This window comes from Arvicola amphibius, chromosome 12 (assembly GCF_903992535.2).
Source record: "Arvicola amphibius chromosome 12, mArvAmp1.2, whole genome shotgun sequence".
NCBI classification, from domain to species: domain Eukaryota; kingdom Metazoa; phylum Chordata; class Mammalia; order Rodentia; family Cricetidae; genus Arvicola; species Arvicola amphibius.
The window spans coordinates 87,963,353-87,991,276 of NC_052058.2; the positions used below are offsets into that span (position 1 = coordinate 87,963,353).

Genomic DNA, 27,924 nt, shown 5'->3' on the forward strand with positions numbered 1-27,924 from the left:
CTCCACACGCTCCTGGAGGAGGCTAGGGTCTGGGTTTTATATATCCTCTGTTCTCAGAGGCCTGACTACTGTTTGACGTGCAGAAGATCCTCAGAAACTGTTTGTTGAGACCTTTTGATCTTACCCCCTGGCTCTCTGAAACTCTACCCTTTGGCCCCATCATCTCTAATCCCCTAGAAACTTAGCCATAGTCCAGCCCTCCAGTCCTGCCTGAACTTGGCATTGCCTCCCCCTCCTGCTGTTACTGTTCTCCTCCTCCTCTTCCTCCTTTTCCTCTTCCTCTTCTTCCTCCTCCTCGTCGTCATGAAACTGGGCCTCACTGGGCAGCCTTGACTGGCCTGGAACTCACTCTGCAGACCAGGTTGACCTGTCTTTTCCTCCTGCCTGCTGGGTTTACAGGCCTGGGCCACTACACCTCACTCCCTTTCCTCTTACTTACTCATTGAGCAGGACAGGCTGTATCCTCTGAGGCTCTGGCTGCAGCCGCTCTTTGCAGCCTTCAGCTTGTGGTTTTTATAAAGCACTCATGCCCAGAAAAACCTCTATGCCTTGGTAGAGAAAACAGGTAGCCTAGAGTTGGGAGGCCCTTGTGGGATTGTCAACCATCCGTATAGGTCACTCTCATGCCTAGGCCCTCTGTCTTCTTTCTTCTGTCTCCAGCTGTGGTTGTACTCAGGCCCATGTCTTTTGGAAGACTGACCTACTCCCAATATCACATCCTCCTGAATCCAAGAGTTGGATTCAAAGCGCCCTTCTCAAGAGCACCCAGATTGTAGAAGTCATGTCTTCTAGGGCATAGGCCTGTGACGGAGGACCCCTCAGAGCACAGGAAGGAAGACTAGAGGGGCCCTGCCTGAGATCACTGTCCTTCAAGCTGCTCCAGCCTTTTGATGTTGTGTGCTTTAAAAAAAAGATATTTATTTTTAGCTTATGTGTATATGTGTTTTACCTCCATCTATGCGTGTATACCGCATATGTTCTTGGTGTCATGGAGACCAGAAGAAGGGGCCAGATCCCCTAAAACAGGAGACACAGACTGTTGTGAGTTGTCATATAGGTACTGGGAACTGGGCCTAGGTCCTCTGCAAGAGCAGCCAGTGCCCTTAACCGCTGAACCATCTCTCCAGTACCCCCAGGGGGCAGTTGTTCTTTTGACCCCTGAAGTTAGATGGCGCAGGTAGGGTGATCATTGACCTGGTTCTCATCTTGACTCCCTACGAATACCTTGCAGGACTTTGGGCCTCTTCAGTCTCATTTCTGAGACTCAGTTTCCCCTTGTGTAAAATGAGAACTGAACTGGCATTGGCTATTTGCAGAGCTTCTTAATGACTCAGTTGGCCAAAAAGACAGTTCCTCTTCACAGTGGAAGTGGAATGCTGAAGAAGGAGGAACTCTTCCTCCAGGCCATGGAGAGGCAGAGCTGGGGGCAGGGAGGGGGGATTCAGAGAAACATTAGCAGATAAATGGTAATCTTACACTCCGGAGAGAAGACAGGAGAATGGCCAATGCCCTATGCCCTGTGCTTGAACTTGGGTGATAGGCACTGGGCAGGAGGGGGCGAGCTGGCACACAGTAGGTTGGGTAGGGGCATTTAGAGACCTGTCCCCTTGTGGTCCAGAGCAGAGGGCCTCACCAGTACTCAGGGCCAGCTTGTGAGGGGAACAGGAAGACACACCGGCCCCAGTTTTCAGAGTGGGAGAAAGGGGTGGCCACAAGGACAGAGGGAGAGCAGGGGATTGGCAGCGGCTGTGGGCAGGGCCGGTCTGGACAAGGGCGGAGTCAACTTGTACACGTGAAAAACTCTGGCTGGGGCCGGGCTTTTGCCTTCCTCCTCCTCCTCTTACCCACCTTCCTGCACCCCTCCCTTCACCCTCCTCCCGCAGCTCAGGTTGCAGCTTCTTGGGGGGGGGGGATACCACTCACCTTTCGAGAGCCAGGAGAGTCAGGGTCCCGAGTAGGGACCCCAGCACGGCGTGGGGAGCGGGGCAGGTCACCCAGCCTTGGCAGCGCGGCCGCGGCGGGCGGGAGCCAGCTCGTCGCGACCCAGACACGCGCGGAGACCGCGGCGGCGGGAGAGGGGCACCGCGCCGGGCAAGCTGAGCAAAGGTAAGCCAGGCAGCCCTTAAAGGGGCCGTCTGCCTTTGCGCTGGAGAGAGAGATTCGGAGCAAAATTCCCTAGCTGTTGTGGGCGATTGGCGATAACTGGGCGCGCTTGTGTTTTGGGGGGGGGGGAGTGAAGGATGCCCTGGGAAAGCCACTCCCAAGTTCCAGGTGCTGAGGCAGAATGCGTGCCCCGCGGGGACTCTTGATCAGGGATTCCCTTTGGCCCCGGGCTCCGTCGGAAGCCTACGAAAGCAAAAGTTCCCACCCAGGCGCAAGCCGGACGCTAAGTGCGTTCCTTATGGAAAGGACAAGGGTCAGGAGTCCCGGCTAACGATAGGGCCCTGGAGTGTAGGGCCGGATTGCCTCCTTGAAGGGCTTTCTGGGCTTTAGTGAACTTTCCAGCCCCAGAGGCCGTGGGTGGTAGGCCAGAGACCTGGGGAAAACCGAGGACAGGTGAAGCCTGCAGCTTCCAGCGTTGGCTCCGTGGTGAATAAGGTCGCTAGAGAACGTGTCTCTTCTCTCTTGGGGAAGTCCAGAGAGGCAGTGACCCTCCCTCTTCATGATCTAGGGACAGGGATGATAGTGTGGAAAAGGAGGGTGGATGGTTTGGGCTCAGAAGTCGCAGCTTGCTGTGTTTGGAAGACGCAAACAGGACTCTGAAAATGGGGTGGATCAGAGGCCCTATTCCACCCTGTTGAGGGACAGGTCACTGGCTTCTGAATGCCTGGTGGTTTTTTTTTTTTTTTTTTTTTTTTTTTCTATACTGAGGGGTCAGCGCCCCTCTAGGCTTTAGTGGTCTCATTTATTTCTCCTGAAGCCTTTCACAGTAGCAGGGGTAGGTAGAATTGTAGGATAAAAGCTGTCCTCAGAACCTTTTGACTTTCCCATCCCAGCTCAGCCCACAACAACCTTCCCCATCCTACCCTGCTGCAGTCTGTGGCCCGGGCCCTGTGGTTCACTACCAGCCGGCCCCCACTACATTAGATGTGAGATTCAGCATAGACACATAGCACACAGTGAGGTGGGGGTGAGGGCGCTGGGGGAGACAAATCCTTGTATCCTGGACAGTTCTTGTTTTATCATGCCCTGGGCCTGGAATATCTCCTGGGGTGTGGCCAACAGGCAACTGTGGTTGTGGGCTTGGTGTGCATGGTAAAAGACCCAGAGAGATGTTTCCTTTGCCCCAGCCAAGCTCCTGTCTCCCTCCAGTCCCTGCTGAGTGCCAAGCAAGGTGTCACAATAATCTCATGATATTTCATGATTGCTGTTATCACCATTTCGCTAGCCAGGGAACAGACCCCGGGATGAATGCTCCCAAGGGGATGTAGAGGTGTGATCTGTCTCTTTCTAGCTGACCTCAAGCCTGCTCTCAACCCTGCTCCACCTGGGCAGGACCCACCCTGTGCTGGCATCCTCAGCAAGGATGATTGGGGTAGTTCTCTCAGTGACCGGGCTCCCCTGTCCTGTGCCAGGCAGAACCAGGCTTTACTAGAGGGACAAGATCTGAGAAGCAAGTCGGTTCCTAGTATGGTATTGTGCACAGAGGGGCTCCCTGCCCTAGGATCTAGAGGGAATGGGGCTGTGTTTCTCTACAGACTGTGTGTTCTCTGCTAGTTACTCTGCTAGTTGCTCCCAGAGCCTGCCTGATGTGTGTCTTCTGGCTCTAGCCTCCCCCTTCATCTCTCTTCCTCCTCCTCTGATTCCTCCTTTCCTTTCCTAACTGAGTTTGGGACCTGGAGGGGAAGAAGGATGGCCACACCTAAGCCATTATTGGGCCCCATGTCCTCCCAGCCTGAACTTCCTCAGTGTCCTCGGTGTGTGAAGAGGGGCTTCTGATAAGGAGGCTATTATGTGAGCTGTGTAAGATAACACACGGAAGCCGTGTGTGGTAAGAATTGGGAAAGTCAAGTCTCTCAGCGATGCCCTGGGGCTGAGTCTGGACTGGAAGTTTTGTCCCTTTAGTTTGGAGAGGAGGGTTCTCTATAAGAGAGTAGGGGAGCTGAATGGAAACCTGCCAGGAAGGGCCAGGGCTCTGTGCTAAGCCCAGTGGGTCAGGTAGACTTCAGCCTTTTAGCAGGTCCCTGTCCACGAGGGACTGGCTGGCTGAGTTCCAGACCTACCTGCTTGGCTTCACTCATTTGAGAATCAGTCACATTTCTCTCCCTGGGCTTTGTGTCCCCCAGTAACCCTTTCTTTCTCCTTCCCTGGACCCTTCACCTTCGCTCTCTGGGTACTGGCTGCTGAGCAGGCATTTCCCCATCTCAGGGGGTAGGAACACGCTAAGGTTAGCCCCGGATCCTACAGCGGCCTGTGCTTATGAGTGCATATGAACACGTATGTGCATACACACACACACACACACACACACACACACACACACACTGCAGCTCCCAGGTGGCCAGAGGCCCAGGATCACTATAGAGCTGGTGTCCAGGCCTGAGCTAGCCTGTGCACAGTAGGAAAAAGGAGGGAGAAAGTGGGTGCTTTTCTGCATACCCTACTGCCTGTAGGAAGTATCTGCCCCCAATGATCCCAAGGCCCTGTCAGCTGAGGAGGTGGGTTTGGGAGATAGGTCAGGGTCACACAGTTGCCCAATGGAACACTGGTAAGTCAGGACACTCTGCCGTGGAAGACATTGTCCCAAACTTTGGAAAGGGCCAAAGTATGTATACCCTGGATATAATGAATTCTCCTTTTGAGGCAGAGTCTTTCTACAAATCCCTGGCTGTCCTCAGACTCACTATGTAGACCAGGCTGGATTCGAACTCACAGAGATCAGCCTGCCTTTGCCACCCAGCCTGCCTTTGCCACTCAAATGCTGGAACTAAAGGCGTATGGCACCATGCTAAGCTGACTTTTCTTTTTTTTAAAAAAATATTTATTTATTTATTTATTTATTTTGTATACAATATTCTCTCTGTGTGTATGCCTGAAGGCCAGAAGAGGGCACCAGACCCCATTACAGGTTGTGAGCCACCATGTGGTTGCTGGGAATTGAACTCAGGACCTTTGGAAGAGCAGGCAATGCTCTTAACCTCTGAGCCATCTCTACAGCCCCAAGCTGACCTTTCTTTAACAAAAACAAAAACAAACAACAAACCCACTGTGTTTAGACCAGAGACTGATGTCAGATGTCTGCGCTACTTTTTTTTAATCAGAGTCTTTTGCTGAGCTCGGAGCTCACCCTCTGGTCAGGCTGACTTGTCTGCCACCTGTCCTTTGATTTGTCTGTTTCTGCTGCCTGATGATGGGATTATAAGCCTACTCCACTGTGTCTGGCATTTCCATAGATCCTGGAGATTTGAACTCATGTCCTCCCTCTCCCCGCCATTAGCTGGTCTTCCCTGGAAACAGGTGAAGCAGAAAGAATGGCCCAGAAGAGGCAGGTTGACTAGTTCACTCACCATTTACATGTGTGTGTCTCCTGCTGGCCCCTGGTGCAGGCTGATGCTTAGTATAAAATCCACCCCTACACTCAATGACTGGTTGCCTTTGGGCAAGCAATCTTCTCCCCGCAAGCTTCAGCCTCCTGGCTTTGCAGTGGTTCCTGTGGCTGTGAGGATTGCAGTGACGTCATGTCTTCCCTGGGCCTCAGCTTCGTGCCTTACCTGTTGTCATTATTGAGAGGTGGTGGTGCATGGAGTTGCTGGGCCTGCACCTGAATCTTCTCTAAAGGAAGGATCCAGATCTGTGGTAGAGACACAAGGCTTAGTCCCCTAAGTAGGAAGAGAGTTCTCTGACAATATCCCTTTCTTCACTCTGAACACCAGGTCTGTCTTGTTATCACAGGAAATCCTGAGAGCACTTCTGATTTCTGCCTACACACTTTAGATCGCTCCCTCTTCTGTCTGGGGAGTCCCTTCAGGAACCAGGCCTTTCCTCTGCTGACAGCCATCCAGCCAAGGAAACTCTTGCAGGGTCGACAGGCCTAGGGGACATAGCTGTCCTTTCCATGTGCTGGTGGGATTCACTGCCAGGAAGCAGGTGTGGGCTGGAGGGCAGGGTCTCCAGACTAGCTACGGCCAGCCAGGAGGTCACAGAGCCTCCCCTGATCTAACTGTTGCATTTGAGCTGGGTGCCATTTTCTGAGTTGATTCTCCCATGAAGCTTCTTCATCAAGCCAGGCAGGCGGAGTGGGCTGTTGGCTTCCTTGACAATGGTACCCAGTAGCTGTGGGGAGCAGAAAGGACATTGAGCTCCATGTCACAAGCTCACTTCTGGTCTCAGCTCTGTTCTGTCGCTCTCAAGAGCCTTGGACAGAAAGCTGTCTTGCTTGAGACAGAAACATAGGCCACGGATTCCTATGCCCCGTCAACCCCCATCTTATGCCACCATCTTTGGCTGGTGAGCTGTATTGTGAAGCCCCAGCAGGGTCTTAGCCTTGCGACCCTCCAAACTTCACAGCCTAGAAACTTCTTTCCACTGAGGTCTGGGTACCTAGTTCTTGCCATGGTTCAGAGAGGCAAGGAAACTCCAGGAGCTTCACCCTCCAGTCAGGTAGGAGGAGAAAAGCGTTAGCAAGGAAGTAGATGCAGAATTCAAATATTGTATATGTTGGATTCTCAAGGGCAGGGGCTGTAAGGTAGGGCCCCTTTCAAGTCTCGCCTACTTTTAGAATGGTCTATGAAATAAGAATGGTTTTATTTGTTTGTTTGTTTATTGAGCCAGGGTCTTATGTATTCCCCTGCTAGCCTGGAACTCACTATATAGCTGAGGGCAACTTGAAATTCTAATCCTCATTTCTCTTGGCATATGCAACTTCTATAGTTTATGTAGTACTAGGATTGAACCCAGGGCCTCATGCATGCCAGAACTTTGCCCGCTGAACTTTACCTGTAGGCCTGATTCGACTTTTCAAGACAATGTCTTGCTATGTAGCCCTGGCTGGCCTGGGACTTGTAGACCAGGCTGGTCTCCAACTTGTGGCAATCTTCCTGTCTCTCACTCACGAGTACTAGAATTATAGACATGCGCTAGCGCTCCAGGTCTAAGAGTTGGTCTTAGGTTTTTGGTTTTTTTTTTTTTTTTTTGAGTGGTTGGGAAGAACTCAAAAGAATGTTTTATGGCACTTAAATGTGTAAAACTGAGATTTTAGTGTCCTTAAAAGTTTCCTAAAACGCAAGACACAATCATCCTTCACAAGGGTGGTATTGCATGACCACAGCAGGGAACGTAACCCATGAGCCTGGGAAGAGTGGCTGGCTGACTTTTTACAGGAAAAGCTTTCTGATCCTTGCTCAAAGTAATCATGCTATTCTCTGGGCCTTGCACTAAATTGCTCTGGAATCTCAAGCTAAAAATACTCTTTATTTACAAAGAGGTATGGCTGTTTCCTTGCTAGGTGAGCGGTAAGTGTACAGTATGGGAATGGTAGAAGGCACAGTTGAGGGGCAGTGAAAACCACCCACGGCTCTAGAAGCCAGGCGACCACTCACGGCATTTGGACCAACTGACCGCTCTTCATCTGCTGCAATGGTGTTTGCATATGCATGTGGGCCGGCGTGTCAGTAACCTGACATGCAGCTTCTCCTGCTGTACATAGTTGTACACAGCTGCCCTTTTTACTTGAAAATGCCTCTCAAACTGGACTCATGGGAGACATTCGGCCAGAGATTCCTGGTAGATAGTTGGCCCTTGCATGCCGAGGCCCAGGGTTGAGGGGGCCTGGAGCTGTGGGTCTGAGAGTCACCAGCACGGGGGTTGTGGTTTCCACCCCGGGAGAGGATGAGATCACCCAGGAAATCTACTGTAGAGGGGAAGAGCAAAGGGCCAAAGAGGGAACTTGGGATGTGCTGTCATTCAGGGACAGGTGAGGAAGTGAGTTCACTAGATGGGGGGGAGGGGAGGAAAAGGAGAAGAAATGGAGGGGACCCAGGAGTTGAGCTGTTATTGAGACCAAGCAGCACAGAGCATGGGAGAGGGCCTGGTTCTTGTGAGCCCAGGAAGCAGAAGGGAGCCCTCGAGGGGCCTGTGACCTGGCTAGTGACACTGACGGGGATATTTAGGGAACTGTGGAACAGCCAGGGCCACCCAGAGGCTCTCCAGAGGAGGGCATGGGGGAGCCCATGTCAGGGCGGTCACCTGGGACAGTCCCAAGGAGAGCCTGGGCTTGTCAGTGAGCCTGGCCGTGATTGCGGGAGTGGCCAACCCCCGCATTGGGGATGGGAACAAGGGGCTTTAGAAGAGAGTGACCCGTCAAAATGTGCCTAGGGGTTAGTGTGGGTCAGGCTGGTGGGGTGGAAAATAAATAGGACCGTGACTAAAAGATGCCAGGAAATTCCCTTGTATACTCACTCCCTGCTTCTAGGACTCTGAGTTCCCCCGGGACACTAGTGTTCAAAGGCCCCTGCAGTTCTGCGCTAAAGTTAGGCATGGAGACAAAAACTTGAGACACCATGAGCTACCAGGGAAAACCAAAGGGGCCTGAACTTGATGTCCTGTGTTTCTGCTGTTTGTTCCGAAGGTGACAGTGGCAGTGTCTACAGATGTAGAAGGAGGGAAAACAGCTGTTCCTTTAGGGCTTGAAGAAAACCCCAGATAAGGTTGCAGAATTTGGATTAGAAAATACACAAATTTATTTTGCACTGTCTAATAAGAATTACACATGTTTCGAGGACACGTTGTGATGTCATGTTACATGTAGCCCTTGCCTAGTGATTAAACCTGGGTGTAACTGTTACTTAGCGGTGGGAATGCTCAGAGCCTTTCCTAGCTAGTTCTAGACTCCATCCTGTGTGCAGCAGCAGGATTTATGTGCCCTGCTCCAACTCTGCCCTGCTGGCTCTCCCTTCTCCTGCTGTCTCTCTGCCCCAGCCCCGGGACCCACCATTCTGCTGTCCTTTTTCATAACAGCAGCTTTCTGTGTGTCTCCTCCGTGTCTTGTCTTATCCACTTGGCTTGCCCATGGCATAACCCGCAAGATTTCCTTCTTAACGGTTGAATAGCATTCCCGATTTTAAAATCCACGCACGTGCCCTGGACACTTGACTGTCGTATTTCATGGGCGCAGGAAAGTGGCTCCTTAGACAGCTTTCCCTTCCTTTGGGTATACACCTTTGGGGTCACAGATTTGAGAGGGCGTCTGAGGGAGGACCTTTAAGGTAGAGGCCGAGAGGAGCCAGAAAGGACAAAGAGAGTTCTGAGTGGGAGCAGAGGGGATAGGAGATGGAGGCTGGGCCTGCCCTGCCCCTGCTCCCGGCTGTGGTGTGGTCATGTACTGACTGCTTCTCAGGGAAGTGGCACTTTAGTTGAGTTTGGGAGTGGTTTTGCCAAGAGAAAGATTGAGGAAGGCCCTGTCAGCCCTAGATGGTTTGTTCTGTCTACCAGGCCCAGAGCTGACAGAGGAGAGAAGGCAGCTTGTCCTAACTCATGGCCGGGGAAACCCAGAACCTCCTTGAAAATTACAGGCAGACCTTAACCGAGTACCACTCCCCCATCTCTCTCTCAAAAGAAAAAACTATTAGATTCCATATGTGCAGAAGTCCCTGCGCTCCGAGAAACCAGAGGGTAAAGAGGGACATCAGGAGCCTGAGGTGTCCACATGGAGGGCTAGAAGTGGGGTTGGAGCCAGGTCTGTGCCTAGCGGAGTCTGCCTGCAAGTGATGGGAGGGCTAAGACGAGGCCCCAGAACAGCACCCGCCACATCCCACAGCCCTGAAAGCGGCCAGATGCATTTGGTTCTTTTCACTGTCTGCCCTCATTGGAACACCTCCAGATTCTACACTGTGTGACTTCCTGTGAGAATTTCTACTGGCCAGGAAGCTGTCCCTTCTGCCCCATCCTCCCATCCCCACAGCCATAGATGTGGATGAGGAGGGCTAGGGTATAATGCAAGCCTTGAGCCCAGCCTTTGCATGTTCATGAGTGGCTCTGGGCAGACCACGATCGTGGGGGTGTGGTGAGTTAGACCCGGCCCTTGTCTATGCACAGGCAAGCAAGGGAAGTGATGGATCAGACAGCTACAGGGCCGAGTCAGGTGCTCTGCCAGGTGTTCCAGAATGATATGGTGGGGACCCCAAAGTCCCAGGCTGGAGGAGATATCACTGGGGGAGAGGTCACACTTGACGTGGGTCTGGAGGGTCAGTAGCTGGCTCTCCTCTGGTCCCTGGTCCACCTCCCACTGCAATCCAGTTCTTTTTCTAGCCACAGAGAGCCAAGGAAGAGTGTCCAGTGTTGGGGAGCTGTATAGCTTATTCTAGGGTACCCAAGAAGAAAGCCGGGCCAGGCTAGCCCTCCTGTGACCCTACCAAGGGGATGATAAGCCTAGAGACAGGTCTCTGGCTGCCTGAAAGAGGTAGTAGGAAGGACAGCAGTCCCTGAATGCATGTGGCAGTGGGTCCTGGAACTCGTATTTGACCGAGGTACCATCTTTGTCCTTGAGGAGTCTAATGTTTGTGTGTATCTAGGAAGAAAGACGTTTTAAGCACTGTGACTTGGAGCTCAGTGGGCTTGTCACTCCCTTGTTTATTCCTTCTGAGGAGCTGCTGAGTCCAGCCAGGCACTGCTGTGTATAAGGGAAACACTGAGTGAGGAAGGCCCCATACCTGCCCTGACCGACGTCAGGCTTGGTTCTGAGTATATGCAGGCTGCTCAGATGACAGCAAGAGAAAGCCTCTCCTTTATCCTGGAGGAAGGAGGTGTGCTCTTGTATAGCTTCCCCAGGAGGTGAGGAATGAAGAAGAGCATTCTAGAAGGGTGCTGTATGCAGAGCAGTGGGGTTTGAGCGTGGCAAGGGTGGTCAACCGAATGGGTCCCTCTTGGAAGGGTTGGGAGCTGTTGAGAAGACAAGAGGGCTGGATGTGGTGGTGCACATCTTTGATCTCGTGCTTGGGACACAGAGAGGAAGGAGGATCTCTGTGAGTTTGATGCCAGCCTGGTCTACATAGTGAGCTCCAGGACTGCATAGAGAGACCCTGTCTCTAAAACAGCACCAAAAGAAAAAGAGGGGGAGGAGACAAGAAATCCAGGCACCAGAGTCCTGTGTGCCGGACCCTGGAGTTTGTGCTTCCTGTGAAGGCTCTGCACACTTGAGGGATTTTTAGCATGTCGGGGCATCATGTTGGAAGCATGCTAAAGTGGAGCATAGGTGCCCGTCATAGTAGGATTAGAGGCTAGGCATTACCTCTGCTTACAAGCAAGACTAAGACACAGGGTACCTTCCGGCGCGCACTGCCAGAATGTGTACATTCTTAGACACAGACACAGATGGAGAACTTTGGTGAATAGGGCTCATGGCATGTGGCTCTCACTATAGGATCCTTCTGGTCAGAATGAGACACTGCACACATTTAACCACTGAGCTACATCCCCACACCAAAGCCAGACGAAAGACGCTGCAGGGCCCAGAGCCCAACACTTAGCCTCCAGAGCCGGCTTCCTCTAGGCTTTGCCCAGCTTGGTCCCAGAAGGCCTTCTCCTGCTTCCTGCATTCCAGAATCTGTAGGAATGTTCTTTGAGTTCAGTCACTGTCCACAGCATCTGTTCCTTGGCACAGTGACCGCAGGCCTGTCTGTCCTCCTCAGCTCTGGCCACCCTGAAGGAACCAGACCCACGGCCTTTCTCATCCAGCTGGGACAGGGTGTCAGTGAAGTGAGTTCCAGCTGCTGCTCTTGCCCCAGGCAGCAGGGGCAGCCAGCTTCCCTGTGCCTCATCCTCCCGCAGGGCCTGGTGGCTGGCGGAGGATGATGGGATCTGCCAGCTCCCCGAAGTACAGCTTCCCCTGAAGGTGAATGCCTTTGAGTCCCTGCTTATGACGTCTGCAAACTTGGTCAGCTGTTGCCTCTGGTTCTTTGAAATTTCCCCAAGGCACACAGTGGCTGGGTGCCTGAGATAAGGACAGGGCAGGGGAGCAGAGGGTGTCAAGAAGTCCCCAGTTGTTGGTCTGCCTTTGGGACTGAGGGTCAGACCCTCTTGGGCTTTAGAAAGTGGGTAGCCCCTCATTATATCTTTCAGCCTCTGGCCGTAGGCCCAGGAACTGACTCCAGAACAAAGCCTCACCCCCCCAGTGAGTGGTGCCCCAAACAGAGTAGGTGTCCACGCTTGCCCACTGTCCCATGCCAGCAAAGCATAAGAACCACCATGCCCTGGTGTGGGACAAGTAGTAAGTCAGTCCCCATTGGGAGCAGGGCACCCAGCTACCCTGGGCTGGGGTGACAAAATTGAAGACCCAAGAGACCCAGAGCACATGTGCAGAGCTCTGGAGGCAGAGCCCATGGAGCAGGGCTGGTGAGACAGGAGGCCAGTCAGGAGGGCCCAGATCCTGACAGAGCTTGGTGCAGGCTGGGTATCTGCAATCCTGTCTAGGTGGGAGGCTCCAGAGAGCCCGGAAGGAGTTCGCTGAGCTCAGGGCTGGCCTCTGAAGTTAAGAACTCATGCTCATCCCTACCCTTAGCTCCTTCCTAGTGCCCGTCTGTTCTGCCAACCTCCTCAGCCTCCATGTTCTCCTGGCCAGGGTCCCAAGCTCAGGACAGGGATAGGAGATACCTGGGGTTGTCCTGGGCTAGGGAACAGCAGGTTAAGTGTACCCTCCATCTGGACCATGGGCCCCTGTAGCTGGCCTGAGCTACTGTGTGGCGCTTGCTTCCTCCTAAGAGGGGCGTTAAGACCTCTCCCCTGCTTTGCACTGGCCCTGCCGTGTGACCTGCAGAGCTGTCTGAAGAGGGGGACTTCAGCATACACTCTTCCAGGGCACCGAACTGGCTTGCCCCCAGTGCCTGCTGTCTTCCCTGCTGGCATCTGGGCCACTGGGGAGACAGTGGGCGGGGCTGTGTGGTTAGGTTGCAGCCGCACCGAGAGCCACCACGGGCTGTGCTGATGCTACCCGAGGTCATCTGATACCAAAACCTTACCGCTCCATCCAGCTCCTGATCTTTCCACACAAACCTACGTTCCCAGCCTCCCCCTGCCTCCCCCCCCCACTGCTCCACGCTATGACTGCTCAGCCGCATGTCCTTGACTGCATTCTCACCCCACATAAAACCTACCTGCCAGCCACCGCTTCCCTCCTCCAAGGCTGCCATGACGGGCCCAGTCCGCTGTCTCTCACTTGGGTCTCTACTGGAGCTGCCTGACAGGGTTGCTTGCCTATGTACAGTCTGTTTTTAGCATAGCAGCCAGAGGGAGTCCATTCAAACACGGGTGGGATCTTGCCACTCCTCTGTTCGCAGCCTCCGGTATGCCAAGATTCCCGACACAGCAGCTGCGATGCATTCCCCTGGACTGCATAGGACTGCTCAAAAGGCTAGCGCTCACTGCTCACTTCTGCCTCAGGACCTTTGTACCTGCCCCCCCCCCGCCCCTGCTGACCTGCCCCTTCCCCATCCCCGCTGACCTGCTCCCCCCCCGCCCCTGCTGACCTGCCCCTTCCCCATCCCCGCTGACCTGCTCCCCCCTCCCGCCCCTGCTAACCTGCCCCTTCCCCATCCCCGCTGACCTGCCCCCCAGTCCCTGCTGACCTGCTTCTCCCACCCCTGCTGACCTGCCCCTTCCCCGTCCCCGCTGACCTGCTCCCCCCCCACGCCCCTGCTAACCTGCCCCTTCTCCATCCCCGCTGACCTGCTCCCCCCCGCCCCTGTTGACCTGCTCCCCCCACCCTCACTGACTCTCCCCCATCCTCACTGACTTCCCCCCCTGCCCCCACTTCCCCCACTGACCTCCCTCCCCACGCTGACCTGCTCCCTTACATTCTATTCTGAACTACTTCTGAGGTTTCACCTTCATTTTAACAATTTATTATTTTTATTGTATGTGCACTGGCGTGTTGCCTGCATGTATGTCTGTGTGAGGGTGGCGGATCCCCTGGAACTGCAGTTACCGTGGTGAGCTGCCCTGTGGGTGCTGGGAGTTGAGCCTAGGGTTCTCTGGAAGAGCAGCTACTGACTCATCTCTCCAGCCCTAGGGAGCCCTTTCCCATCCGCCCTTTAAAACTCATCCCTCCTCCCCATCCCTCCTCCCACCTCCTTGGTTGTCCTTCTTGCGTCTACAACCCTGCCTGTTTCCCTGGCTGTTTATCTCTCTACCCATCAGAAGGCACAAGGCCAGGCTGGAGGGTGGCTCAGCTGGAGAGTGCTTGCCTGACTGTTGACTGAGGTGGGGAAGAACATTTGCAACTCCGGGCTCAGGGAGGGGACAGGAGTGGGAAGAAGCTCTGCTAGCAGAGAGGAGTGATGTGGTCAATGTCATGCACTTGGTTTGAGCAGGACAGTCCCTTCTTGCGGGCGTCTATGGTGCAGACTGAAACTCTCCTTAAGCACCTTCTCCTTCCTCACTGGCTCCCTGCTGGCCTGGGAGTCTGGCCCCTTTCCTCCAGGTCTGGCTCCTCCTCCCGTCCCCTGTGACACCCTTGTCTCTGGCACCATCAGGAAGTGCCGGCAGCTGGTGTGTGCCTAGGAGGCAGAGGCTTACCTGGGCAGGAGGCGGGAGGCCAGTTGGCTAGGGTCTGCCTACCCAGCCCACTGTCTCAGAAGGGCCTCTGCTGTGACCTCCCCCATGCCACTCTGCCGGGTGACACCCCTACACCACACGTCTCTTACCCTGGCACCAGTTGCACGGGACAGACCCAGATGGCTCTTTGGCCTGGGGACAAAGGCCACACTGTGCCTGGCCCTGGGCGGGCCTCAGACTGGGTCACACTGGGTCTTTCTGTCTTGGGTTGGGGACGAGAGGCAGACAGCACCAAGGTGACAGACCCTTTCCCTGTCTCCCTTCCCCCTCAGCCCCCAAATCTGAGGAGCTGATTCTCCCAAGGCAAGAGTGACAGAGTATCTTGTGTCTTGAGCTGGGGAACAACAAACCATTCAGTGCCCCGGGTGCCCTGTCACACCCAAGACCCTATTGGGTTCAATGCCCTAATTGTCCTACCAGAGAGAAGTAGCCACTCTCTGCTCTGGTCACCATTCCTGCTGCCTGTTCCCATGTCACCATCAGGAAGTCCGTCCTAACGTCTGACCTCCGTTCCTTATGCTGTAGTGACAGCCATTTCCTCTTGGCCACTTCTCCAGTACAGGGAACAGCTGGTTGCTGTTGCTATGCGGTCATCCATCACACTACTCAGGTTAAGCCTGGAGGCTGGAGCCTCGGTTCCGTTCCGCTTTTCCAGCTCTTCCTCCCTGTTCTGCTCTCCACTCCATCCTAGGCCAGCTATAGGCTCTTTACTCCCTAGAGAGAGAAGATGGGATTTTGGCTTGATCTTTGTCTGATAGAAATTATTCGCCCTGAACAAAAGCCAGGGTTTAAATCATGGCAGCTACTGGGAGTTACCGAGCCAGCAACCCATCCCACCATCCCGTAAGCCCACACTGTAGGATGGCCTATGGGAGAGCTGCTTTCAGACACGTCTGGTCCCTCTTGATAGAGCTGACACCATGAACAGCCAAGTGCATGTGTCCCCTGCATCCCTTGAACAGCCTTAGCTATGTGCCCCATGTCCCCTCAGATAGCTCTGGTAGCATGCACGCGCGCGCGCGCGCGCACACACACACACACACACATACACAAATGTGCATGCACACACACATACACACAGACACGCACACACACACACGCTGTTCTAGCTTCCTAAGCTAGAGCTTAGGAAGCGTATGTGTGTGTTCCCCAGTCCTAGCAGCTCCCCTGTGGGGCTCCTGCAGCTGTGTCTGTCTCCTTCCTGTACCCTCTGCAGCTCTGAGGGCTCCCCTCCTAGCCCAGATGGCAGATTGGAAGCCCACCTCACCTGAACCCCAGATGCCGCCAGCCATGTCTACACATGCTGATTATCAGGGACCCTATTTTTTTGTTTTGTTTTTGTTTTCTTGAGACAGGGTTTCTCTCTGTAACAGCCCAAGCTGTCCTGGAACCAACTCTAGACCAGGCTGGCCTTGAACTCACAGAGATGCACCTGCTTCTGCCTCCCAAGGATTGGGATTAAAGGCGTGTGCCACCACTGCCCGGCTACCCTGTTTTAAACACACATCTTCTCTGCCTGTCTTGGAGAGACAGGGCTGTAATCCTAGCCCTTGAGAGATTGAGGCAGGAAGATTGGAAATGCAAAACTAGCCAAGACTACATTGAAATACCCATTGCTACAGTAGAGTGAGTGGGTACCATGGCTCAATGGTTAAGAGTGCTTGCTGCTCTTTCAGAGGACCTGGGTTCAGTTCCCAGCATCCATCTCAGGCAGCTCTCAGATGCCCAAAATTCCAACTCCAGAGGATCCGACTTCCTCTTCTGACCTCCAGGGGCACCTGTACCCATGTGACGTACACACACACACACACAGAGAGAGAGAGAGAGAGAGACTTTAAGAACCCTGAAGGAGAAGGAGAAGGTGGAGGCAGAGTCCTTGCCTACCACTTGCAAGGCCCCGAGTCCCCAAGCGTTTTCCGAGGCTCCAGCTCCAGAAGCTGGTAGTTAGCATGTGTTCGGATGTCCCTGATCACGCCAGCATTCGGCTGCACACCAGTGAACATGTACATGGAATGCTCGCCGCCCTCTGGTCTTGCTAGGAACGAGGGTTACCAGGCAGGTAGCGACTGAGTCTTCTTGCCCCTGGAGCCCGTCTGTCCCGTTAGCATCACAGAGCCTCTGTGGGTCCTTTGAGCCCGATGCCATACACGGGGGCATGTAGCAGGGTGGCTGTCCTCTGGGAGCTCCCTGAGTTCTGCAGAGGGCAAGCCTGTGACGTCATACAGGCTGGGCTATAAGTGGGCATCCGGCTGGGGTGGGCCCAGGTGGGCAAGGCAAGGAAGCTGATGAGAGCCCTCAGTAGAGCACTGTCATTAGCCTGAGCTCCTCGGGAGGGAACGGGGATCTTGTGTAGTTACTGTAACCAAGTGTCCGGTGCCAGGCTGTACGCAGGAGATGCTCCACCCACCGGTGGTGTGCCATCCTGACTTGGTCTGCAAGCTCCTCAGCAGAGGAGGACTCAATGGGCCGTGCAGGCCAGAGCCTTCTCTTGGGTCAGGAGAGCCTGAGGGCCCAGCTCAGTTGTGGTAGGGGCAGCCAGGAGCATGGAGTGCCAGGAAGAGGACCTTTTCCAGGCTAACAGAGGACAGAGGATATGATCGTTAAGCAAAGCAAACATGTTACTGACCCATAATCCTTTAAACCAGGAGGATTCAGGAGGGGCCTGGTTGCCTTGGCAACTGGGTGCTGGCCAGCCACAGGCCTGAACATCCTCTAGAAGTGGGTTATAAGTAGGCCCAGGGAGGAGTGCAGATGCCCTCTCCCATAGGGTTGGCCCTCCTGATGCCTTCCTGGCCAGGGTGGGGAGCTAAGGGGGTTGTGTAGCCTCTGGTGCCTGCGGCCCCTCTGTAACTGAAGGCGGTATGGGGCCCAGCAGGATGTCGATGTGGCTGGGATGGGTGCTCTTGAAGCCCACGGAGGGTGGGGCCTGTGGGAAAAGCATGGTTGTATGGGCTTTTAATCCCAGCACTCAGGATGCTGAGGTAGATGAATCTTTGTGAGTTCGAGGCCAGGCAGCAGAAATACACAGTGACACTGTGTCTCAAAATAGGGATAAAGGAGGAAGGGAGGAAGGGAGGGAGAGAGGGAAGGAGGGAGGGAGAGAGGGAAGGAGGGAGGGAAAGAGGGAGAGAGGGAGGAGGGAGGGGAGGAGGGAATGGAGCATCCATCTGTGGGAAGCAGCAATAACATTCGTGGTGCCATCTGAGGCCAGAACTTAGAGGGCAATAGAACAGGGCAGCTCCCGCCCCACTGTGTCCTCAGCCCAGGGCACCCAGGCCTGCTCAGAGGACTGAGGCAAGGGAGGGGCCAGCAGTTCAGGCTTCCCTTTTCCTGGGCTGCCTGGGTTTCCCACACTGCTCCTGACTTGCACACTGCAGCTGGAGCAGAGGTTGGGCTTTGCGCTCGCTCTCCCTTGACCTCTTTCCCCAGGACCCAGGATGAGAGCGGGGACATTCTGGTATCAGTATCAGGTGTCATGGAGTTTGAAACCTATTGACAAGTGGGCACCAAGCAGTTAGGGTCTTTCAGAAAGAGCCAATGGCCTGAAGGCCATCCAGGTATGGTATCGGTCTCAGAGATCTCCAGACACCCTAGCTGAAGGCTGAATGTTAAGAGTGACCTCTTTCAATCCTGTAGCTGTACCCATTGATGCTGTAAGAGCAGGGGAGGGTATAGCCATGGACAGAAGGTGGCTGAGAGTCACGGAGGAAGGAACAGGGTTAGATCCGTATCATGGAACTGAGGCTCTGGTCAGGATGACCTAAAGCCTGGCTCCCATGGCCGCCTTGTTTTTTCCTCTCTGTCCCAGGACCCACAGCGGCCCCCTGCTGACCATGAACAAGATGAAGAACTTTAAGCGAAGGCTTTCCCTGTCCGTGCCCCGCCCAGAGACCATTGAGGAGTCCTTGGCTGAGTTCACAGGGAAGTTAAACCAGATCCACACCCAGAGGAATGAGGGTGAGGGTCAGGCCACCTCGCTCTTTCCCGCCCAGACACCCTGTGAGCCCTGCTGATTCACTGTACATCAGGGCCAGAGGGGAGTGGGGTACCCTGAGCTGTCCAAAGACCGTGGAGTGGGAGGTAGGAGCCGACGCCTGCCCCGCTAAGGCGTGCCACTCAGCGCTGTGGACTGAGACCGAGCATGTTCTCTCCCACAGATGGCGGGGATGAACCCGGGCAGCTGTCCCCTGGCATGCAGCACCAACAACGGCAGAGTCAGCGCCGCTTCTCCATGGAGGTGAGGGTGCCCCTTCAGGCTCCACAGCCTTAGACATGGCAGGGTAGCTCCCCCATCACTTGGGGCTCAAATCGACGCAGGTTATTGAGGGAATGGCATGAGAATATATGCCAAAGACTAGAACATTCCTGGCTAGACAGCTTGTCTGTTGTTATGACCCACATATCTGTGCTAAGTATAGGAAAAATATGCTTACAAAATTACATTGTGAGGGTATGAGATTCGCGCTCTACAGTCCAGCTTCTGTGGCCCAGAGAGGGGATGAAACCGCTTAAAGGTCACACAGTAATCCTTGAGGTCACAGCCTGTGGCTTGGCCCTGCTCTATATGAACAGATAAATCCAGAGTGAAAGGCAGGGACCTCCCGAGGCCAACATGGTATCCCCTTCTCATCTGCCACCTCAGGACCTCAACAAGAGGCTTTCTCTGCCCATGGATATCCGCCTGCCCCAGGAATTCCTACAGAAGCTACAACTGGAGAACCCAGGGCTGCCCAAGCCACTCACCCGAATGTCCCGTCGTGCCTCCCTGGTGAGTCCAAGGAGGGTCAGAGTTTGCTGAATGGGAGACACCAGTCAGGGTAGAGGCAGAAAGATTCCTGTGCCTCTGGCGCCACCTGCTGGCCTCTCTGGATTCCAATAAATAGCCTACAACAAGTAGGCTCCAGGGTCTCTCAGGTTAAGACCAATAAACCTGTGTTGTGAGTCATATCTGTACTCCCAGCATTCCTTGGGAGGCTGATGCAGAGTGAGAAGAATTCAAGGTCAGCCTGGGCTGCACAGTTCCAGGACAGCCAAGGGTACACTGTAAGACTATATCTCAAAAAAAAAAAAAAAAAAAAAAAAAAAAAAAACCAAAACCAGGAGCCAGATAGGGTTCAGGTGGTGTTTCGCTGTGTAGAGACGTGGTTCGAGATTCTCCCTGCCTCACCATCATGGGCATATGCTTGGTCATCCCCAAATAGCCACTGTGCACACCCACAAGTTTACTAATGCACTAATGGGAGCAAAGTCTAGAGAGCTGTCACTTCCTCTCCAGTGGCCTTTGACGGAAAGAGATAGGCGCGTCTCTGGAGTCAGTCACCGCTGTGCGTAGGGACCTGGAGAACATGGATTAAGGAAGCATTTTCCTGCTGATGAGAAGAACAAGCACACACACTCAGCTATGGTTCTCTATTTCTGCTACAAGGCCATGTGGTCTCTTATATAGCTCACATATGTTATGTAATGCTTGATAAAAGATGAAAGCCCTCCCCAATAAAACAATAAAGAAACAAACAGTTCGACCTGTCAGAACACCCATCACAGGCCTTCAAGTCCCAGCTTCCTGTGAGGAACTCTTAGGAACCTCACCAGTGAATGGGCCTCAGAGCCTGTCTTATTAAGATATGTCCTGTCCTGAGTCAGATGAGATGAACTGATGAGAGACTTTAGGTGGGTGGCGGGGGGGTGTCTCTACAAAGTAGAGAATGACAGGCCTGCCCTGGAGGAGCCAGTAACCTACTGAGCAAGAGAGCCAGGCAGGCAGTGAGGTGGATGCTGGGAAGGCAGCTCGGCAAGATGTGTCCATCTCCAACTCATGGAGGAAGAGACCCCATCGAAGGGGTCCCTCAACTCTCGTAAGGAGAAAAGGAAGACTTTGAAGCTGTCCTCCCTGGAGCTAGCAGCCTTGGCGCTTCTCTGTACAATGGGGGCGTCTCACTTCCTGCCCTTCCTCCTGAGGGAATATGGACTAGAAAGATCTGCTGGGACTTTGAGTCTCATAGTCTCCTGTGTCTCCTTCCCAGTCAGATATCGGCTTTGGGAAACTGGAAACCTATGTGAAGCTGGACAAGCTGGGGGAGGTAAGCGTCGGTGTTGTTCTGTCTGGGCAGCAGGGTGGTTGGTGACGACTCTTCTGCCCCTCACGGCTCCAGACCCTCCGAGTCACACTGTCCCAGCCAAGCAGCCTGGCCTGGCCTTCAGCAGCTGTTGAGATCTCCCTTGATCTCGAATGAGGCCTAGAGGACAGAGGTCTCTGGACAGAATCTAGTCAAGTAGTTATGCCTGGATTTGAACCCTCGCTAGCCCTATGACTGTGATGCGTCCCATGGCCTCTCACCTCAGTTTCATTCTCTATCAATGGATGAAAGTAGTGATTTTATTGTTGGGGGGATTACAGGGTACCAAAGGAAGCTGGTACAAGTTCCTGGTGTCTGACACACAGCAAGGGCTCTGTTACTAAACTGCTTCTACATCGCTGTGTCAGGCTCTGTGACTGGAGTGGGTATAGGCTTGTGAAGGGGAAAAGGCCCTGTCTTTCAAGAGCCATATCATCATGACCTAAGAGCAAGGCTGGGCTATAATAACCGAGGGGCAGCCAGTCTGGGAGCAGAGCAATGGGCAACCCACTCCAGCGGGGGAGCAGGGGAGCAGAGCAATGGGCAGCCCACTCCAGCTGGGGAGCAGGGGAGCAGAGGAATGGGCAACCCACTCCAGCGGGGGAGCAGAGGAATGGGCAGTCCAGTCCAGCCAGGGAACAGGAATGGGCAACCCACTCCAGCTGGGGAGCAGGGGAGCAGAGGAATGGGCAGTCCACTCCAGCGGGGGAACAGAGGAATGGGCAACCCACTCCAGCAGGGGAGCAGAGGAATGGGCAGCCCACTCCAGCTGGGGAGCAGGGGAGCAGAGGAATGGGCAGCCCACTCCAGCTGGGGAGCAGAGGAATGGGCAGCCCACTCCAGCTGGGGAGCAGGGGAGCAGAGGAATGGGCAGTCCACTCCAGCGGGGGAGCAGAGGAATGGGCAGCCCACTCCAGTGGGGGAGCAGCGGAATGGGCAGTCCACTCCAGTGGGGGAGCAGAGGAATGGGCAGTCCGCTCCAGCCAGGGAGCAGAGGAATAGGCAACCCACTCCAGCTGCAGAGTAGGGGAGCAGAGGAATGGGCAGCCCACTCCAGCTGGGGAGCAGGGGAGCAGAGGAATGGGCAGTCCACTCCAGCGGGGGAGGAGCAGAGGAATGGGCAGCCCACTCCAGCGGGGGAGCAGAGGAATGGGCAGCCCACTCCAGTGGGGAAGCAGCGGAATGGGCAGCCCACTCTAGCAGGGGAGCAGAGGAATGGGCAGTCCACTCCAGTCGGGGAGTTGATTGAGATACTTTAAGAAAAAGCAGACCATTTGGACAGAGGGAGTAGGGTACCCAGCTTGAATCCTAACCCAAGCAGACACCTAAAGGGTGGAACTGGGAACAGGAACAGGATCCTCCTGGGGCTGACCAGGGATGCTCTGTCCCAGGGTACCTATGCCACCGTCTTCAAGGGGCGCAGCAAGCTGACAGAGAACCTCGTGGCCCTGAAGGAGATCAGACTAGAGCATGAGGAGGGAGCACCCTGTACTGCCATTAGAGAGGGTACAATGTCCGGGTCTGCACCCTGGGCCTCTGGGAGGAGGGGATCAACCTACACCTGGTGGGAGCCTGGGTGAAGGGCCGTCTTTGGTCCCTGGAAGGGATAATGGGGAGGTATTGGTGGGCCTGGGGACCCAGGTGGGCCTGTCTCCCCAGTGTCTCTGCTGAAGGACCTGAAACACGCCAATATTGTGACCCTGCATGACCTCATTCACACAGATCGTTCCCTCACCCTGGTGTTTGAGTACCTGGTGAGCTGGACTGGGGCTGGCAGCCTCTTCCCCTGTGGTGGGTGAAGTGGGTAGGGAAGAGAGGGGGTGAGGGCCTGGGAAGGGTGGGACAAGGGAAGAACCCTAGCATTTGTTTGTCAATGAAGTTCCCATTCAGAAGTGGGCCAAGGGTTCAGAGCCAGGGCCCTGTGCTGCCAGCAGGCAGGGCCCAGACTGAGGAGGGCTTCCTTTCAGTCTGGGTCTGGACCACAGGCCCGGCAGGGGGCAGCACTGAACCCAATTGTCTGTTCCAGGACAGTGACCTGAAACAGTATCTAGACCACTGTGGAAACCTCATGAGCATGCACAATGTCAAGGTGAGGGCCTCTAAGGTAGGGACCTCATCATGGCAGCCACCTGTCATCAAGGACAGCGTGGGATGCTCCTCTTCCCGCCAGCTGCTGAGGTGGCTCGGCGCTTCAAACACAGGAAGGAGGGAAAGGCTACTCAGCTAGTCTAGAAGCCATTCTGAGCACCCCAGCCGAGTACAGACTTACCCTCCACTTCTGTCTAGCCGCTGGCACAGATCCCTCTCTTAACTCTATCAAGCATGAACTCCCTGCCAGAGTGAGGGGAGGCCTCTGAGAAGCGAGGAGGGCAGATGACCAGCTCTGGTGATCAATGACTGAGCACATCCATCCCCGCCTAGGGGACCCTCATCACTGTGCCTCCTACTTCCCATGTAGAGGCCGTGCCAGCCCCTCACACTCACTGCCTCCTCTCCGTGTGTGCCTCCTGGTGTATACAGGTCCCAGGTGGCCTGCAGGGTGGCCAGCAGAACCAGGGAGCCTTCCTAGAGCCTTTCTCTCCAGTCTGAGACAGAGGCAAAGGGTCTTCCACATAGGACCTGGTCCTATTGCACTTCCCTGTTCCCCTCTCTCCGCCAGATCTTCATGTTCCAGCTGCTCCGGGGCCTGGCCTACTGCCACCGCCGCAAGATCCTGCACCGGGACCTGAAGCCCCAGAACCTGCTCATCAATGAGAGGGGCGAGCTAAAGCTGGCAGACTTTGGTGAGGCAGACACCAGGGTCAGGGATCAGGGTTGGCAAGTGGGTCTGACCCCTGGGATGCACAGTCTCCTCAGGATATAGGGATTCTGAGGGATGCCCGAGAACCTGACTCTTCAGGACCCTTTAGCAGAGATTCAGCAACCTGTCTGTTCTTAGGCCTGGCCCGTGCCAAATCAGTGCCTACAAAGACGTATTCCAATGAGGTGGTGACTCTCTGGTACAGGCCCCCAGATGTGCTGCTGGGATCCACAGAATACTCCACCCCCATTGACATGTGGTGAGTGAGCAGCAGAGGGGAGTGGGAGAGACTGTCCATGACTTTAGACCCTGTCCAGGATGATCCTGACCTTGCTCAGAGTGCCACTTCTCCCTGCTGTGCTACTGCTAGCAAATTAAATCAGAAATATATCAGTGTCTCTGAGCTTATAGACCCTCTAATGCTGTACTTCTGATATGCCTCCCCATGAGTAGAGGTGGGAATCGCCAGAGGGTAGATGAGTTTTCTCCCAGAACATTTGGAAGAGACATACTATTTGATTGTTAAATTTGACAAATGTATGATTTGGTATAGACAGAAGTTTCTGTCCCACCTGGTCTTGTAGACATTCAGTTCCAAATAAACATAGATTACAAACTGTTTGGTCTCTTAGCTCAGGCTTATTATTAGCTAGCTCTTACAACTTAAATTAACCCATAATTCTTATCTATGTTTAGCCACATGGCTTGGTACCTTTTCCTGGTAAGACATTCTCGTCTTGTTTTCTCTGCATCAGGCTGATGACTGAGTCTCTGCCTTTCCTCTTCCCAGAGTTATCTTAGTCTCGTTGCTCCGCCTATACTTCCTGCCTGGCTACTGGCCAATCAGTGTTTTATTAAATCAACATTAGTGACAAATCTTTACAGTGTACAAGAGCATTATCACATAGCAATTTAGTGTAAAATGAAAACCAGCTCAACTTGAAAGCCAACCCACATTTCTGGCCAAGCTCAAGGCTCCCCAGAGAGTGAGAATATGCACCTGTCTTTCTGCCTAGCAGACTTAGGGGGCCCAGGGCTCACAGAGAAGGATCGTAGTGGGAGTCTGGTTGGTTCTGGAAGCCTTTCAAGACCCAGAGGTGACCTCCCAGGCTTGTGTTAGGGTGTCATTGACTCCCTCACACAGAAGCCTTAGGAGGGATGGTTGTGCTTCTTGGCCTCACCGTTGCCCTTACTTCCCCAGGGGCGTGGGCTGCATCCTCTATGAGATGGCCACCGGGAAGCCCCTCTTCCCAGGCTCTACTGTCAAGGAGGAATTGTACCTCATCTTCCGTCTCCTGGGTTAGTTTCCCTCTGTACCCTCCACGTTGCCACCAGGGGTCACCAGAACTCTGTCCACCCAGGAGCACGGAGGACTGGGCGGGGTGGGAACTACTTTTGTTGGCTTCTTCTGTGTTGAACCCTTGCAATATAAGCTTCTTACCATTCCGATTCTCCAGGAACTCCTACAGAAGAGACATGGCCGGGTGTAACGTCCCTCTCTGAGTTTCGAGCCTACAACTTCCCCCGGTACCTGCCACAGCCGCTGCTCAGCCACGCTCCCAGGTAGTCCCTTGCCAGGCCCCTGGCTCCCCACTGTGATCTCCCTCCCAGAGAGGTTCGGGTCCCCAGCCTGCCCCTGGCTGTGCCTGTGCCAGCGCCTCCTCCTTGCAGGTTGGATACTGAAGGCATCAACCTCTTGACCAGCCTCCTCCTGGTGAGTCTCCTCCAATCCTACCCAGAGAGAGAGAGAGAGAGAGAACTAAAGAAGGCCCGGCCGGTAGCTCAGGCCTATGGCTCCAAAGCCCCAAAGGGACACTAGTCCATGTGCTTGGTACTCAAGGCCTGGTTGGGCACTTCCTGAGGACGGGAGGCTCAGTTTTCTCAACTGCATGGCGGGTATTAGTTCATGCTTTAGAAGATGCCGGGGATACGCTAAGATTGTGGGGCTGGCACAGTGCCCACCTGGGAGCATGCACAGGGTAAAGGGTAGTTAGCGGTACAATCTGCGAATAACACCAACACTCCCTCAGGTGATGATTGGCATCATCTGCTCATGTATGCCCATCCCAAGAAGCAGCCCCCCCCCCCCCATGAAGCCCCATTTTAGTTTTTTCCTGATGTCTGAACCCTGGTATCCTAAGCCCTGAGGTGCCTGGTTTGGGTCAGATGGCGGCTTCTCCACCTTGGCCCATTTTCTAGAAGGTTCTCCAGCAGGGCCCAAGAGCCTACCCTGTGCCTTTCAGTATGAATCCAAGAGTCGTATGTCAGCAGAGGCAGCCCTAAGTCACCCCTACTTCCAGTCTCTGGGAGAACGCGTACACCAGCTTGATGACAGTAAGTACCCAAGAGATTGGGCCAGAATAAGCGAAGGGGCAGTGGATGTGGGTGGGGCTATCACAAGGGATGGACCCTTGGGTCCAGGCGAGTGGTCTTGGACACATGGCTTCCCCTTCCCAATTCTCATTTGGAGAACTGAGTCTTGACTGGAGGCTGCCTCAGCTCTGTGGATTTAGTGGAAGTGGGGACGGCAGGTACAGGAGCAAGCAGAGTGGCTCCCCTGAGGCCTCCCCTCCTCTCTTCTCTTACCCAGCTGCCTCCATCTTCTCCCTGAAAGAGATCCAGCTCCAAAAAGACCCAGGCTATCGTGGCCTGGCCTTCCAGCACTCAGGTAGGGTCACATGCTCCCCCTATACCCTCTCTTAGAAGCAACCAAGTAGACTGCCTTCCCCAGGGAGGACTCTCCTTTAAGGAAGATATGGGCTTGGCTCTACCCTTGAGATGAGGAGTCTACACCCCCCATACATACCTTATGCGAGGTTCCTCACCCACTGCCTCTTATAGTAGCCCTGACAGGGGTGCACCCTGTCCCTGGTGTGTTCTCTTTGAAGATCCCGAGCTCCTGGCCAGTCGACACTTTGTCCCTAGCACAGCCAATGGCCTTGGACTGACAGTGGTTCTGACATGCATGGTCTCGCCTAATCTATGAAACACCCTGTGGACTGGCACTATAAATGCTTTCCACTTCAGTGAAACCAAGGCCCCTAGAAGATAAGTCCCAATTTCGCACAGCTCACAAGCAGCAAGAATGAGACCTGAATCCAGTCACATGCCCTTGCTTCCTGGATCAAAGCCTTTGAAGACAAGGATCCCTTTAATCCTTTCTGTCCCGCTCTGTTCTCCAGGGCGAGGGAAGAACCGGCGACAGAGCATCTTCTGAGCTATGTCCACCGTGCTGCGACTCGAGGGACGGGAGACCACAGGGAATGTGAATTCAGGAAGTATGGGGCCTGTGTGGCCATCGGAGGGCTGAGCAATGAACGCCTGTGGCCAGTCTGAGGACCACTTGGCAGCCCTGGTGGTAGCAGTTGCTTCCTTTCCTTGCTTGCCACGCACCTCTGTGATGGTTCCTACCTGGACACCAACCCCTTTGTCACCCACTGTGGGATGGGGCGTAAGCTGCTTCCCTGAGAGGAAGTGAGGGGCAAGGAGGAACCTGGGACCCTTTCCCAGCTGCAGTGCAGGGGAGTTGGGGGGCCCTGGGTTTGCCTGGCTCATCAGCTTGACAGACCCCTTCCTTAGCCTTTGGACACTCTCCCTTCACCTTCTTCTCCGAGAACAAGGACTGCTCCAGGAACAAGGCCCTGGGACCCTGGAAATGTGCCAGTGTGTGTGCTAACCCCACCCCAAGGCAGACCTCCCTGGAGCATCAAGAAAAGGAGCCCCTTCTGTCACTACCCCTCCATGCTGTTGTCCCCTCCTTGCCAGAGCCCTGTGCCCTCTGGCTTGAACCAAGGCTAAAGAGCACAGCATGCTGCCCGTGTCCAGCTGCACCTGGAGGTAATCTGGGACTCCCAGCTGTACTCCTGCCACCTCAGCCATCCCCCTGCCCATCCCCCAGTCTGGAAAGGGTCGCCTTAAACTGGCAGGTGGAAGAGTACACGGTTCCTGGAGCTCTGACCTAGCCCTGTGTCCCTTCCTCCCTAAGCCACGCCCATGGGTGTTATCAGCCCTGAGGGATGATAAGTCAACCCTGTCTCAGGGTCCTGAGGCTGGCACCCAGATATGCACGGTCACCCTGACACTGGTACCAAGGTAGCCTTGGCTCTTTGGGGCTGGTGCGGCCTCTCCTCCATCCCCCACCTCCTTCCTAGCCCTGTCTACCTGACCCTGGCACCAACCTCCAAAGAGGTTGGTCCTGAGAGCAAAGGTGCTGGCACCGCAGTATAAGCTGGAGAGGGTACCCTTCCTCCATACCCACCTCGTGTTCCAGGGTCTCCCCCCACTTGGCTGAACTTGAAGGGCAAAGGCCAAGGGGACGTCAAGCTCACGTTTTCTCCACAGGCCCCACGCCCATCCCAACCCCTTGGAGCCTGGGTTCTCCCTAACCCCCTTCCCCACTGACTGTGAATGTCCTGTGACTCAGAGCAAAAACAGAGAATATATTTAATTCATGTTGTACAGAAA

At 54.5% G+C, this 27,924-nt stretch overlaps 1 protein-coding gene across 3 annotated transcripts; it reads left to right on the forward strand.

Moving 5' to 3' along the window:
* Positions 1–1,818: 1,818 nt before the first annotated feature.
* Positions 1,819–27,924, forward strand: Cdk18 (cyclin dependent kinase 18). 3 transcript variants are annotated; one of them, XM_038349688.1, is made up of 16 exons: positions 1,819–2,106; positions 18,353–18,501; positions 18,702–18,781; positions 19,187–19,312; positions 20,568–20,624; positions 22,052–22,166; positions 22,320–22,414; positions 22,687–22,749; positions 23,320–23,443; positions 23,599–23,719; positions 24,662–24,759; positions 24,918–25,023; positions 25,132–25,174; positions 25,704–25,794; positions 26,051–26,128; positions 26,643–27,924. In XM_038349688.1, exons 2-16 carry the CDS (start codon positions 18,378–18,380, stop codon positions 26,675–26,677), a joined length of 1,356 nt encoding a protein of 451 aa, XP_038205616.1. In that variant the 5' UTR covers positions 1,819–2,106; positions 18,353–18,377; the 3' UTR covers positions 26,678–27,924. The 3 variants fall into 3 exon arrangements, with proteins under 3 accessions (XP_038205616.1, XP_038205617.1, XP_038205618.1); XM_038349689.1 differs by having other exon boundaries at positions 18,353–18,465; XM_038349690.1 differs by lacking the exon at positions 18,353–18,501.